The sequence below is a fragment of the Nerophis ophidion genome, linkage group LG03 (assembly GCF_033978795.1).
Source record: "Nerophis ophidion isolate RoL-2023_Sa linkage group LG03, RoL_Noph_v1.0, whole genome shotgun sequence".
NCBI lineage: Eukaryota > Metazoa > Chordata > Actinopteri > Syngnathiformes > Syngnathidae > Nerophis > Nerophis ophidion.
Window position 1 is genome coordinate 77,229,338 of NC_084613.1, and position 12,114 is coordinate 77,241,451.

Below are 12,114 nucleotides of genomic sequence, written 5' to 3' on the forward strand. Positions count from 1 at the left end.
CCTAGGAAGAGACAAAAAACAGACTGCTTGTAACTTCCGTTAGGAATGTCGTAGAGACATGAAACAAAAACTTCTGTGTAGGTCTGTAGACCTACATTTTGATAGGTGGCATCTTTCAGTTAAAATCAACAGGAAGTTGGCAATTACCCCTTCAAAATAAAAGTTTTGTAAAAAGCCGTCACCTTTTTCCAGACAAAACTGCTTGTAACTTCTGTTAGGAATGTCGTAGAGACATGAAACAAAGACCTCTATGTTGGTCTGACTAAGATCGGGACTCGGGACACGGCGGCGGCGGCCAACGGCGGACCCGACCAACGCTGCTTGCAGCTTTAATTATTATTATTATTATTATTTAGTATGTGTTTATGTTATTTGATTTTATTTCTGATTATTGTTATTATTAACAATCCATATATCTGTATTTTATTTACTTATTTTATTTATTTATTTCATTTATCTGTAAATATTGAATTTTTGTTTTCTTGCTGTTTTTTTTTCTTTTTTTGTGGGGTGGCATCATTGGGATATAAACAAAAACATTTTGACATCTAGGGCAGACAATAGATATATGATGTAGGCCAGTGACGTGCGGTGAGGTTTATGGCTGGTGAGGCACTGATTTACAAACATATGAACCCTAAAGAGTATATTATTTACCAGGGATGCACCGAAATGAAAATTTGTGGCCGAAGCCGAAGCCGAATAAAATTTAAACGCTTGGCCGAAGGCCGAATACCGAATAATGAATGCAGTTTTTCATAATTTTTTAAAAATTGCATAAATAGCCTAGAATAAATATTTAGACATGTTTTTCAAATAAAGTATTTTTTTTATTGAATATTGACATTTTTTTAATATTCAAGTAGCCTTTGCTTTTCAAAAAAAGCACAAAGTTTTTCATTTATATTAGGCCTTCAAACAAAACATGCATTCCAAAAAAAAATAAAGTGCATTGAAGTGGATAAACCCACAACAAATGAATTATTGTCCTTTTGGCAAAAGTCTGCTTAGCCACAGTAGATATGCTAATAATGTAAACAGAAAGCTCAAGTAAATCTCAATAAGTGTGTGCTTGTAACCTCTTACACTTATACAGGTAGCCTACACAACAGGCTAATAATGTAAACAGAGGCCCCACTAAATCTCAATAAGTGTGTGCTTGTAACCTCATACACTTATACAGGTACACAACATATCCCAACGTCACCGCGTCACTGCACGTTGGTTGATTGCGTCACCGCGTCAAAAACTTGCGTCACATGCCACTATTCGGCCTTGTTTTTAACTCATTCCACCGAAGGCCGAATGTGGCTTTTTTTGCCATATTCGGCCGAATATATTCGGTGACCGATTAATCGGTGCATCCCTATTATTTACCATTTGATTGGCAGCAGTTAACGGGTTATATTTAAAAGTTCATACCACCATTCTTTACACATACAAACTGTAGCCCCCCAAAAAAGCACATTCAATTAAAAAAAACGTTATTATGGTCTTACCTTTACTTATAAATGAAGTCAATGCGCCACTCCTTCTGAACAAAAGCATTGATAACTTGTTTACATAAGTCTTCCTTATCTTTCTTCAGTTTTAAAAGTCTCTCTGTCTTGATGGAGATCACTGTCTGAAGCAAACCTTTCAGCTCCGGTGTTGTGCCGAAATCTGTTACCCATCGGAATTTGTAACTCCAGGGGGCGATGTTCCCATGGCGTTTGTTTGATGGTTAAACGGCAAGGCCAAAGGGGAGGAGAAGAAGAAGAACGCTTGCATAAATGGCGTAAACAATCCTGAAATTCTGACAACTGACGTTTCATTCCATGATAGCTTTTAATCCGGAAAATGTATGTGTGTGAGAGAGAATCAACAGCTGATACAATGGACTCATACTATAATGAACATGTGTAATTTATTAATGCTGAAATTCTGACAACTGATGTTTCAGCATTAAGGATAGTTTACGCCATGTACGCAAGCGTTCTTCTTCTCCTCCTCTTTGGCCTTGCCGTTTAACCATCAAACAAACGCCTTCGGAACATCGCCCCCTGGAGTAAAAAATTCCGATAGGTAACAGATTTCGGTACAACACCGGCGTTGGTCTTCCTTTAATTATTACCTCCTGCTTCGATTGAAAGTGCAGTTTAGAAAACTTTTTACTTTAGATATGTAATCATCCGTGTTAAGAGGAAAAAATAAACACACGCTGCTCTCTCTTGCTGCTTGTTGTCACTTCTTCTGCAGCCGAGTTGTCGCAAGAATGATCCCTGGGATCACTAGCGCCCTCTATCACCAGGAGGCGGGAGAACAGGTGCCTCACGCAGTGCATCTTCGCAGTCGTTTTATGATTGCCCAGTACAAGAAACACGTTACACACATACAGTTGTCGAAAAAATACACTAAACATTATATACCTCAGCTAACTAAACTACGGAAATATATAATATAATTCTTATAGCAATACGGTCTCACTGCACAGCAGCCAGCAGTTAGCTGAGTCATTGCGCAATCCATGTTGAGGCTCAACTGGCTGCTGACTCACCGCAAGTCTCTTCTCAGTATTTGAACGGCAATTGTGAAAATTCAGCGATTTTGAATAAAAATTATCTAAAACTGGTGAAGTTAAATGGAAAATAACTTCATAAAGTATAATCACTGGATACATATAACAATTTAATTAATGTTTTTTCTTTTTACATTTTTTTTCGTTCCATGATGGCAGGTGACCCCTGACTGCACGTCACTGATGTATGCAAATGTGATGTAATGGATAGGAATGTCTGATGCTGGATGTCAATAAAAAAATTAATGGAAAAAAAAAAAAAGGCACAAGATAAGGCAGGAATCCTCTTATGACTTTGATTAAGACAATTTTGGGGAATCTGTGCATGATCTGACATGGGTTGAATTCCATTCAAAAGCAAGAGCTAACATTAGCTAAGAGATTAGCTCACACGTCTTTTAAAGGCCTACTGAAATGAGATTTTCTTATTTAAACGGGGATAGCAGGTCCATTCTATGTGTCATACTTGATCATTTAACGATATTGCCATATTTTTGCTGAAAGAATTTAGTAGAGAAAACCTACGATAAAGTTCGCTACTTTTGGTACTTCCTGAAAAAGCCTCGCCTTTTGTGGAAGTCGCAGACGATGACGTCGCAAGTGTGGGGGCTCCTCACATATTTACATTGATTTTAATGGGAGCCTCCAACAAAAACAGTGATTCGGACCGAGAAAACGACAATTTTCCCATTAATTTGAGCGAGGATGAAAGATTTGTGTTTGAGGATATTGATAGCGACGGACTAGAAAAAAACAAAAAAAAAACGCGATAGCATTGGGGCGCGTTCTAATGTTTTTAAACATATTTAGTAGGATATTGTGTTGCTAGTGTTTTAGTGACTTTAATATTACCTGATAGTCGGAGGTGTACGTTCACGGCTATATTGATGCCATGTCTCACGGGTGATCGACAAAAGCTCAGCTGATACCCGGTAAGTGGCAACTTTTTAACCACAATTTTCTCACCGAAACCTGCTGGTTGACATTCGGTTGGGATCCATGTCTGCTTGACCGCGCTCTGATCCATAGTAAAGTTTCAGCTCCGGGAATTTTAAACAAGGAATCACCGTGTGTTTGTGTGGCTAAAGGCTAAAGCTTCCCAACTCCATCTTTCTACTGTGACTTCTCCAATATTAATTGAACAAATTGCAAAAGATTCAGCAACACAGATGTCCAAAATACTGTGTAATTATCCCGTTAAAGCAGACGACTTTTAGCTGTGTGTGTGTGCAGCGCTCATATTCATAACAGCCCGTGACGTCACGCGTACACGTCACCATTACGCGACGTTTTCAAGAAAAAAGTCCCGGGAAATGTAAAATTGCAATTTAGTAAACTAAAAAGGCCGTATTGGCATGTGTTGCAATGTTAATATTTCATCATTGATATATAAACTATCAGACTGCGTGGTGGGTAGTAGTGGGTTTCAGTAGGCCTTTAAAAGAAACACACATTTATATTCGAAATTAACTTAAATCAAAATATTCACAGATACGAATGTTCTGCTGCACAATTTGACTAAAGTGACAAAACACAGAAAAGGTGATTTAAGATGTGCAACCCACCCGGATTTTTTCTGAAGAAACCAACGAAATGATGGCTCCAGCTGCTTGTTTTCTTTTACAATGAGGAAACAAAACGATAAATTCCCGGATGTGGGCGGAGCCCCAGGCAATCAATTACAAATCAACTTCACCCTTGTAACCAACCAGCGTCATAAACGTCAACATAAAATGATCAGACATATTTAATTAATAATTAAAAATCAATGTGTTTCTGTAGCAATACCAGGTCTTTTTTTTAATGAAAAGAAATTTGATTTTATTGCAATTATTCAACCTATTTGTAGTAGCAATTGAATGGTCACGTAAGTGTCCTATATGTACATTATGATAATAATACCATCCCAATCTCTCCTACAGTGCCACCTGGTGTCTAAACACGGATACTGCACAGAGCGGCCAGACATAAAACACTTCACAAGGCTGCTGAGTGAAGCAAGGCCCAACGGCTCCCGAAATAGTTTTATTGACATCTTTCATATTTTCAATGATAATAAAGTCTGACGAATATAAGCTTGAAAACATGCTTGTTTTGTTTGTATTTCGTTTCATTTTCCTCTCCTTGTTTATCTCAACACTGATGGCGTCCAGACAGTCAAACAGGTTTTCCTTCCCCGCTGGCAGGACAACATGTAAATTTGGAGACCACTCAGGTACATAATCCTCAATGTCAGCTTTGTGGGGACAAATAAATAAAGGTGCCGCCTCTACAAACAAGGACCTGTTTTGTTTTCTTTCTTCTTCTTTTTTAAATAGATGTGGGTAATAATTCAGGATGTTGCCGCATGTATATATATATATATATATATATATATATATATATATATATATATATATATATATATATATATATATATATATACATATATACAAAGTTTACCCTAAATCATGAACTTCAGGAAAAAACCTGAAGTCAAATAAAATAATATAAATGGATTAAATTAAATATAAGAAACAACACAAATCTAAGTAATAATAATTAAAAGAAAAAATAACTACAATCAAGATGATTTATAAGAAAAAAAAACTGAGAAAATAGATCAAATGAAACCAATTTTTAAAACAAATACAACCAAAGCAAAGCAAATAATGAAATAATGTGTGGGTAATATTTTTGGATGTTGGCACATATATATATATATATATATATATATATATATATATACACACATATATATGTGTGTGTGTGTGTGTGTGTGTGTGTGTGTGTGTGTGTGTGTGTGTGTGTGTGTGTGTGTGTGTATACATATATATTTATTTTTATTTTATTTGTTTTAATACACAATGTGTAACCTGGATCAAATAAAAAATATAATTAGATTGAATACATCAAACAACACATATCCAACAAATAAAAATTGAAATAAAAATAATTACAATTAAAATGATTTATTAGAAAAATAAAATAACACACACACACACACACATGTATATACACAATGTGTACCCTCAATCAAATAAAATTATATAAATGGATTAAATATAACAAAGAACACATATCAAAGTAACAATAATTAAAACAAATAAAAATAAATACAATTAAAATGATTTATTAGAAAAAAAATAGCTGAGAAAATAGATCATGTGAAACCATTTTTTAAAACAAATAAAACCAAAGCAAAGCAAAAAAAACTACATAAAACAAAACCATGTAAGTAAAATAAATAGATAAACTATAAGTTTATCCATCCATCCATCCATTTTCGATCATTTTTAATTGGATTCAATGAATTTCCATTTTTATATCTAACAAGAAAGATAATTTCCTTTGCTTACTGCAGCTTTTTGTGTCTAGACGTGCGTGTGTGTGTGTGTGTGTGTGTGTGTGTGTGTGTGTGTGTGTGTGTGTGTGTGTGTGTGTGTGTGTGTGTGTGTGTGTGTGTGTGTGTTATTGTCCTGTTCAGAAGAAGTCTTTATGAAAACCAAAAAAAAAAAAAAAAAAAAAGTGATAATCATGTGTCTGGATTTCCAAGACGTGGAGGCACCCTGATGTGACTTGCCCATTTGGGCAGATCTGTCTGCTAATTACAGCTCTCGTTTGAGGAGGGAGGTACTTGCGTGGTGGGGGCTTTTTTTACTCTTTTTTTGGGGGGGGTGGTGGGGGGTTGGATGATGTTATGGGTAGATATAGTATAAATACGCTCAACCTTGAAGGGGCAAAAGCAGCATATCCTCAGTTGTGCTCCAAGTCAAAGGATATACAGCAGCACCGGGAGCTTACTGGTGCTGAGGAGACTGTTTTTTTCCCCCCACGCAATTTGGTGACGGTAAGCGTGTTTGTTTATTCACTCTGGCGATGCACTCAGCGTTCACAAGGTTTATTGCCCGTCGGTGGCTTCCTTGCTTTATTACGTATATCGACATTGACCTGTCGTTCCTTAGCTTCATAGCGTTTTGTAGCAGGTTTCAAAAGTTGTACGGTGACTTTTTCTGCATGTTGGGTTCTCCTGCTGACTGCAGTTCATTTGCAGGTTTGACGGAAGAAGATGGATATCCGAGTTGGAAGCATCCTCCTCCTCCTGGTGGCCCTGGCCGCAGGTCACGGAGAGCGCTATGTGGTCAAGAAGGTGGTGAAGGCCGCACCCCAGTACCAGCCTTACTCAGTGAAGGGCCAGGGTAAGACGAATACGACTCAATAAGAAGCATCCACCTTTTTTCTGTTTAGCTTTAAAAAAAGAGGACTTGTGATTTGAAACGGGGAGTGTTGTATTCTGATTGGCCGAAGGAAACTAGCAACATCCTCCTCTCATACAAGAGTTTTACACTGCTCTAGAAGAAAATATATCCTTGTTGTTTTGACTGATTTACTTTTCAGTCTTTATAGAGAAACACATGAATATTTTCTCCTCCCTGTGATAACAATAATGTGAAATTACACATGAAATTGTCGACAAAAAATGCTTTGAGTCACTAGAGAAAAGCGCTACATAAATATAATTCACTTCACATTGGGGCGGTTTAGCTCGGTCGGTAGAGTGGCCGTGCCAGCAACTTGAGGGTTGCAGGTTCGATTCCCGCTTCCGCCATCCTAGTCAATGCCGTTGTGTCCTTGAGCAAGACACTTGACCCACCTGCTCCCAGTGCCACCCACACTGGTTTAAATGTAACTTGGATATTGGGTTTCACTATGTAAAGCGCTTTGAGTCACTAGAGAAAAGCGCTATATAAATATAATTCACTTCACATATCTGGGCATCGTGTGTTTTGTGCAGAACGAGGAAAAGAACACAACATAAAAGGAAGATCTTTTTACCCATTGATCCGCTGTTACCATACAGCAGGGGTCCGGAACCTTTTTGCCTGAGAGAGCCATGGAAGCCAAATATTTTAAAATGCACTTCCATGAGAACCTTATATTATTATTTTTTTAACTCCGAATACAACTAAATGCGTGCATTTTTAAGTAACGTCAACATTTTTTGAGTACAATAACTCTCATATTCTTTTTAATAACATTTTTATCCTGAAGCTAACCAATAATAAATAGAATACTTCTTACCATTAATGCACCTTCTTGAACAGATGCGTTAGAAAACGAATGGATGGTTTGAAAATGCAGGAGAATGTTTTGTATTTTGAACATTATTTTTTAACTCCGATTACCAGTGGAAATATTCATTTCTTATCGTGTTAAGCAATGTCAGCTAAAATTAATCTGAGAGCCGGATGCATCCATCAAAAGAGCCACATCTGGCTCTAGAACCATAGGTTCCCTACCCCTGCTCTATGGTGTGTGTAATGCCACTGACAATTAGAGCCCAGTCACCAGGCAGTGGGGTGGGTTTGGGTGTGCCACAGTGGGAGGAGAAACATCTGCTAGGCTTTATTCAGACAGACCAGACAAGCAGTGAGTCTTGATGTGACCACATGAAAAAAAATAAAAAAATTTAAAAAAAAATCAAGAAAAAAATGATTATTCATACTATTTAAAACTTACTGTTTGGAAGCAAATCACATGATGGCTCTGTGGTAACCATGGTAACAGCCTTTTCAGTATATAGTGTGTTGTAGATAGATAGATAGATAGATAGATAGATAGATAGATAGATAGATAGATAGATAGATAGATAGATAGATAGATAGATAGATAGATAGATAGATAGATAGATAGATAGATGGATAGATAGATAGATAGATAGTACTTTATTGATTCCTTCAGGAGAGTTCCCTCAGGAAAATTTTACAGCTATTAAATATATTTTATACAATCCTTTTACTGAATGCAAAGTAGGTGTTTTTTTTTGTTATTTATTTATTTATTTATTTTTTTTTTTAGACCAGTGCAGTGTTTTGAATTTACGAGCAAATTCAAGAATTGGGTCTTTTAAAATAAACTTAAATTAAGTATAAAAAAAAAAGACTATATGGAAATTTTACATCAGTATAATATTTAAATAAACAATAATCTGAAAAATGGACACCCCAAATTAGTATGTAATATTGTATTATTATTTAAAAAAAAATAAATTCATAATATTGTTTTAAAAACCTCCTACCGGTCAGACCCGGTAGGAGGTTGTTAAAACAATATTAATAATTTATAAAAATAATAATAATAATAATAATAGAGCTGGACGAAGTGGCTGGGAAGAGGGATGTCTGGGCTTCCCTGCTTAGGCTGCTGCCCCCGCGACCCGGCCTCTTATAAGCGGAAGAAGATGGATAGGTGGATGGATGGATGGTTTTAAAAACCTGTGAAACTTTTCCTTTCTATTTCTTATAACACTTTTTAAAGCTCACGTTCATTATTTTAAACATAAATGATTTTTGGTGTGCCCGTATATAAATGTGGTAAATTTGGGGTATTGCCCAAAACTGCCACTCACAATGTCAACAGTGGTGTTTATGATGTAGTCTGTTTCCTTATTTCATCACTAATGACATCATTCTGTTGACTTTTTCACAGTGGTGGCAGGTGAGCCTGGTGCCCCAGGTGAGCCCGGCCCTGAGGGTCCCCCTGGCCCTCCTGGTCCCCCAGGTAAGAGCGGCGAAGGTTATCCTGGACCCCAAGGACCTGCCGGACCTCAAGGACCTGCTGGTCGTTCCAGCACTGGCAAACCCGGAACTCCTGGTGGACCTGGCAAACCAGGTATCCCCGGAACTCCTGGTGAGAAGGGACACACTGGAGCCCCTGGCGCCCAAGGACCCAGAGGTGCTCCCGGTTCTTCTGGAAGCCCTGGACCCGCTGGCCTCTCCTCTACCGGCAAGCCTGGACCCTCTGGTCTTCCTGGATCAATGGGACCTAGAGGAGAGCCTGGTCTGAAAGGACATCCTGGTATTCCTGGTCTGCCAGGTCAGAAGGGTGATAGAGGGGTGGGAATTACTGGACCTCAAGGTGCAACTGGGCCAATGGGACCAATGGGACCAACTGGAGCTCCAGGTCAGTCTGGAGTTGGCAAGCCAGGAAAATCAGGAATGCCCGGTGAGCCAGGAAAGTCAGGTAGCCCAGGTAGGGATGGTGCCCCAGGTTCCATGGGACCACAGGGACCCAAAGGACACACCGGTGCCCCTGGTGTAGGCATTGCAGGCAAACCAGGTGACAATGGTGCACCAGGTCTGCCAGGCTCAGTTGGCCCTAAAGGCCACCAGGGACCCGCTGGAGCTCCCGGAGCCCCTGGTACCCCAGGATACGGAAAGCCAGGTGCAAATGGAGAAAAGGGTGAGAGAGGATTTACTGGAAGCCCAGGTGCCACTGGTCCCAAGGGTGAGCAAGGTCCAACCGGATATACTGGTGCCACTGGGGCCACTGGGGCTACTGGCTCAATGGGTCCTCAGGGTGCAAGAGGCTTCCCAGGTGAGCCTGGTGCTGTTGGCTCCAAAGGCGATACAGGTGCCACTGGACCCCAGGGACTTAAGGGACACAAGGGAGAACAGGGTGTACAAGGATTCCAAGGCAAACAAGGTTACACAGGCCCAGTTGGTCCCACTGGTGCCAGAGGAGCCACTGGAGCCACTGGTGAGAAGGGTCATGTTGGTGCCCCTGGTAGCACAGGTGCCTCTGGTCTTCCCGGCCCCGCTGGACCCAAAGGTCTTCCTGGCCGTGCTGGCGAGCCTGGCTCCTCTGGTTCTAATGGTTCCCCAGGCTCTAGAGGTCCTGTTGGACCTCAAGGTCCTGCAGGTGCTCCCGGTCTCAAGGGCCACCCTGGTCTCCCCGGAGCTCCTGGCCCTGCCGGCATGACCGCCAAGGGTGTCTCTGGACCAATGGGTGCCCCCGGTCTCCCTGGCGAGCCTGGTGCTGACGGAGAGCCTGGTCCCGCTGGTCCTGCCGGTCCTCCTGGACCTCCTGGCGAGGTTGTCTTTGAGAAAGGCATGGGACTGGGTGAGGTTATGGTCAAGGCCCCCATGTCTGCTTTCACTGCAGTACTGACCACCCCCTACCCCGCTGGAGGCAGCCCCATCAAGTTTGACCACATTGTCTACAATGCTGAGAATCACTATGACGCCGAGTCCGGCATTTTCACTTGCCAGATCCCCGGAGTTTACTACTTCTCCTACAGCATCCACGTCAACGGTGCTCATGCCCTGGTAGCACTCTACAAGAACGACCAGCCCGTCATGTTCTCCTACGATGAGTACAACAAGGGCTTCCTCGACCAGATGTCCGGCAGCGCTGTCCTCTTGCTCAACGAGCAAGACACCGTGTACGTCCAGATCCCTGACGAGGAGGCCAATGGCGTCTTTGCTGCCGAGAACGTCCACTGCTCTTTCTCTGGCTTCCTCATTGCTTCGACGTGATAGGTTGATCTGAAAAGTTACCAAAAGCCAACCAACTAAATTTGCTCTCTATTTCTCGAACCAAAAGTCAACTCTCTGTTCATTCTTCTTCAACCAAAAACAACCAAACAGGCAGTTTGCTATTTTTTTGAGCAATAGAAGCATCTCGACTTGAAAACTACAACAACTAGGTGCTTAGAAGAAGGATATCTAATTTATGTAAGACAGGAGATCAGGGATGGGGAAAGCAATTCACAATATGACAAAGAATGCTTTGGAATGGAGACAGCATGTGAACCCGAGGTGTTAAATCTGTGTTGTTTTTTTCTTTTCTTTCCCACTCTTTTTCTTTTATGAAGACTCCAACTGGTGACTCTTACTTTAGTGTTTGTCTTGTTTTTGCTTTGTTTTTTTGTACAACCTCGTTTGTCCGTTATTTTGTTTTTCTTCGTCCTGGTGCCCAATAATCTTATTAAAAAGTCCACAAATACTTTCTGTAACTGTTGTCTTTGTATGTGACTTGAATATTGTAAAATGCCAATGGTGGTCAAATTGATCATCATCATAAAATAAGTAACCAGAATATTGTCATACAAGCGGCAAGCAAGGCCGCGATATCCCTAAACATGAATCATGTCATGTAAAGCATTATTGACTAAAATAAAAGATGTCTTGACAATACTTTCTGTTTCGAGCGCCCTTTTTACATATAAACATAATTTTTTTTAACTTTTGCAACAGTAACAGTTTTAGGGGAATAAATAACTCTTGAGTCATGTAATTAAAAAAAATGTAAAAAAAAGATACACACACACATATACATACCTATAATCCAATACCATTCTAATAATAGTGCATTAATAAAAATATATCAATATACTGTATATATAATGAATAAATACTCTTAATACTTTTTTAAAAATCTATTCACAGAAAATAAATGAATAGATTTGAATAACATAAAATGTAAACATATAAACAGCTTTTTTTTTCACTTTCGCGACAGTAACAGTTTTAGGGGAATAAATAACTCTTCAATCATGTAATAAAAAAAATGTAAAAAAAAGATACACACACACACTTATATATATATATATATATATAATCTAATACCATTCAAATAACAGTGTATTAATTAAAATATATCAATATACTGTAAATATAATGAATAAATACTTGAAATAATGTATACAGTAAATACTTTAAAAAAAAATCTATTCACAGAAAATAAATGAATAGATATGAAAAACATAAAATGTAAACATACAAACAGCATTTTTT

The 12,114-nt window shown here is 39.2% G+C and overlaps 1 protein-coding gene and 1 long non-coding RNA gene across 2 annotated transcripts in view; one reads left to right on the forward strand and one right to left on the reverse strand.

Moving 5' to 3' along the window:
- Positions 1–4,237, reverse strand: part of LOC133550066 (uncharacterized) — a 70,185-nt gene extending 65,948 nt beyond the window's left edge. The window contains exon 1 of the long non-coding RNA XR_009806228.1: positions 4,123–4,237. This is a non-coding gene — a long non-coding RNA (uncharacterized LOC133550066). The remainder of the gene's footprint in view (positions 1–4,122) is intronic.
- Positions 4,238–6,230: 1,993 nt separating this feature from the next.
- Positions 6,231–11,514, forward strand: col10a1a (collagen, type X, alpha 1a). The gene is made up of 3 exons (XM_061896090.1): positions 6,231–6,386; positions 6,591–6,735; positions 9,026–11,514. Exons 2-3 carry the CDS (start codon positions 6,606–6,608, stop codon positions 10,852–10,854), a joined length of 1,959 nt encoding a protein of 652 aa, XP_061752074.1. The 5' UTR covers positions 6,231–6,386; positions 6,591–6,605; the 3' UTR covers positions 10,855–11,514.
- The last annotated feature ends 600 nt before the right edge of the window (positions 11,515–12,114 follow it).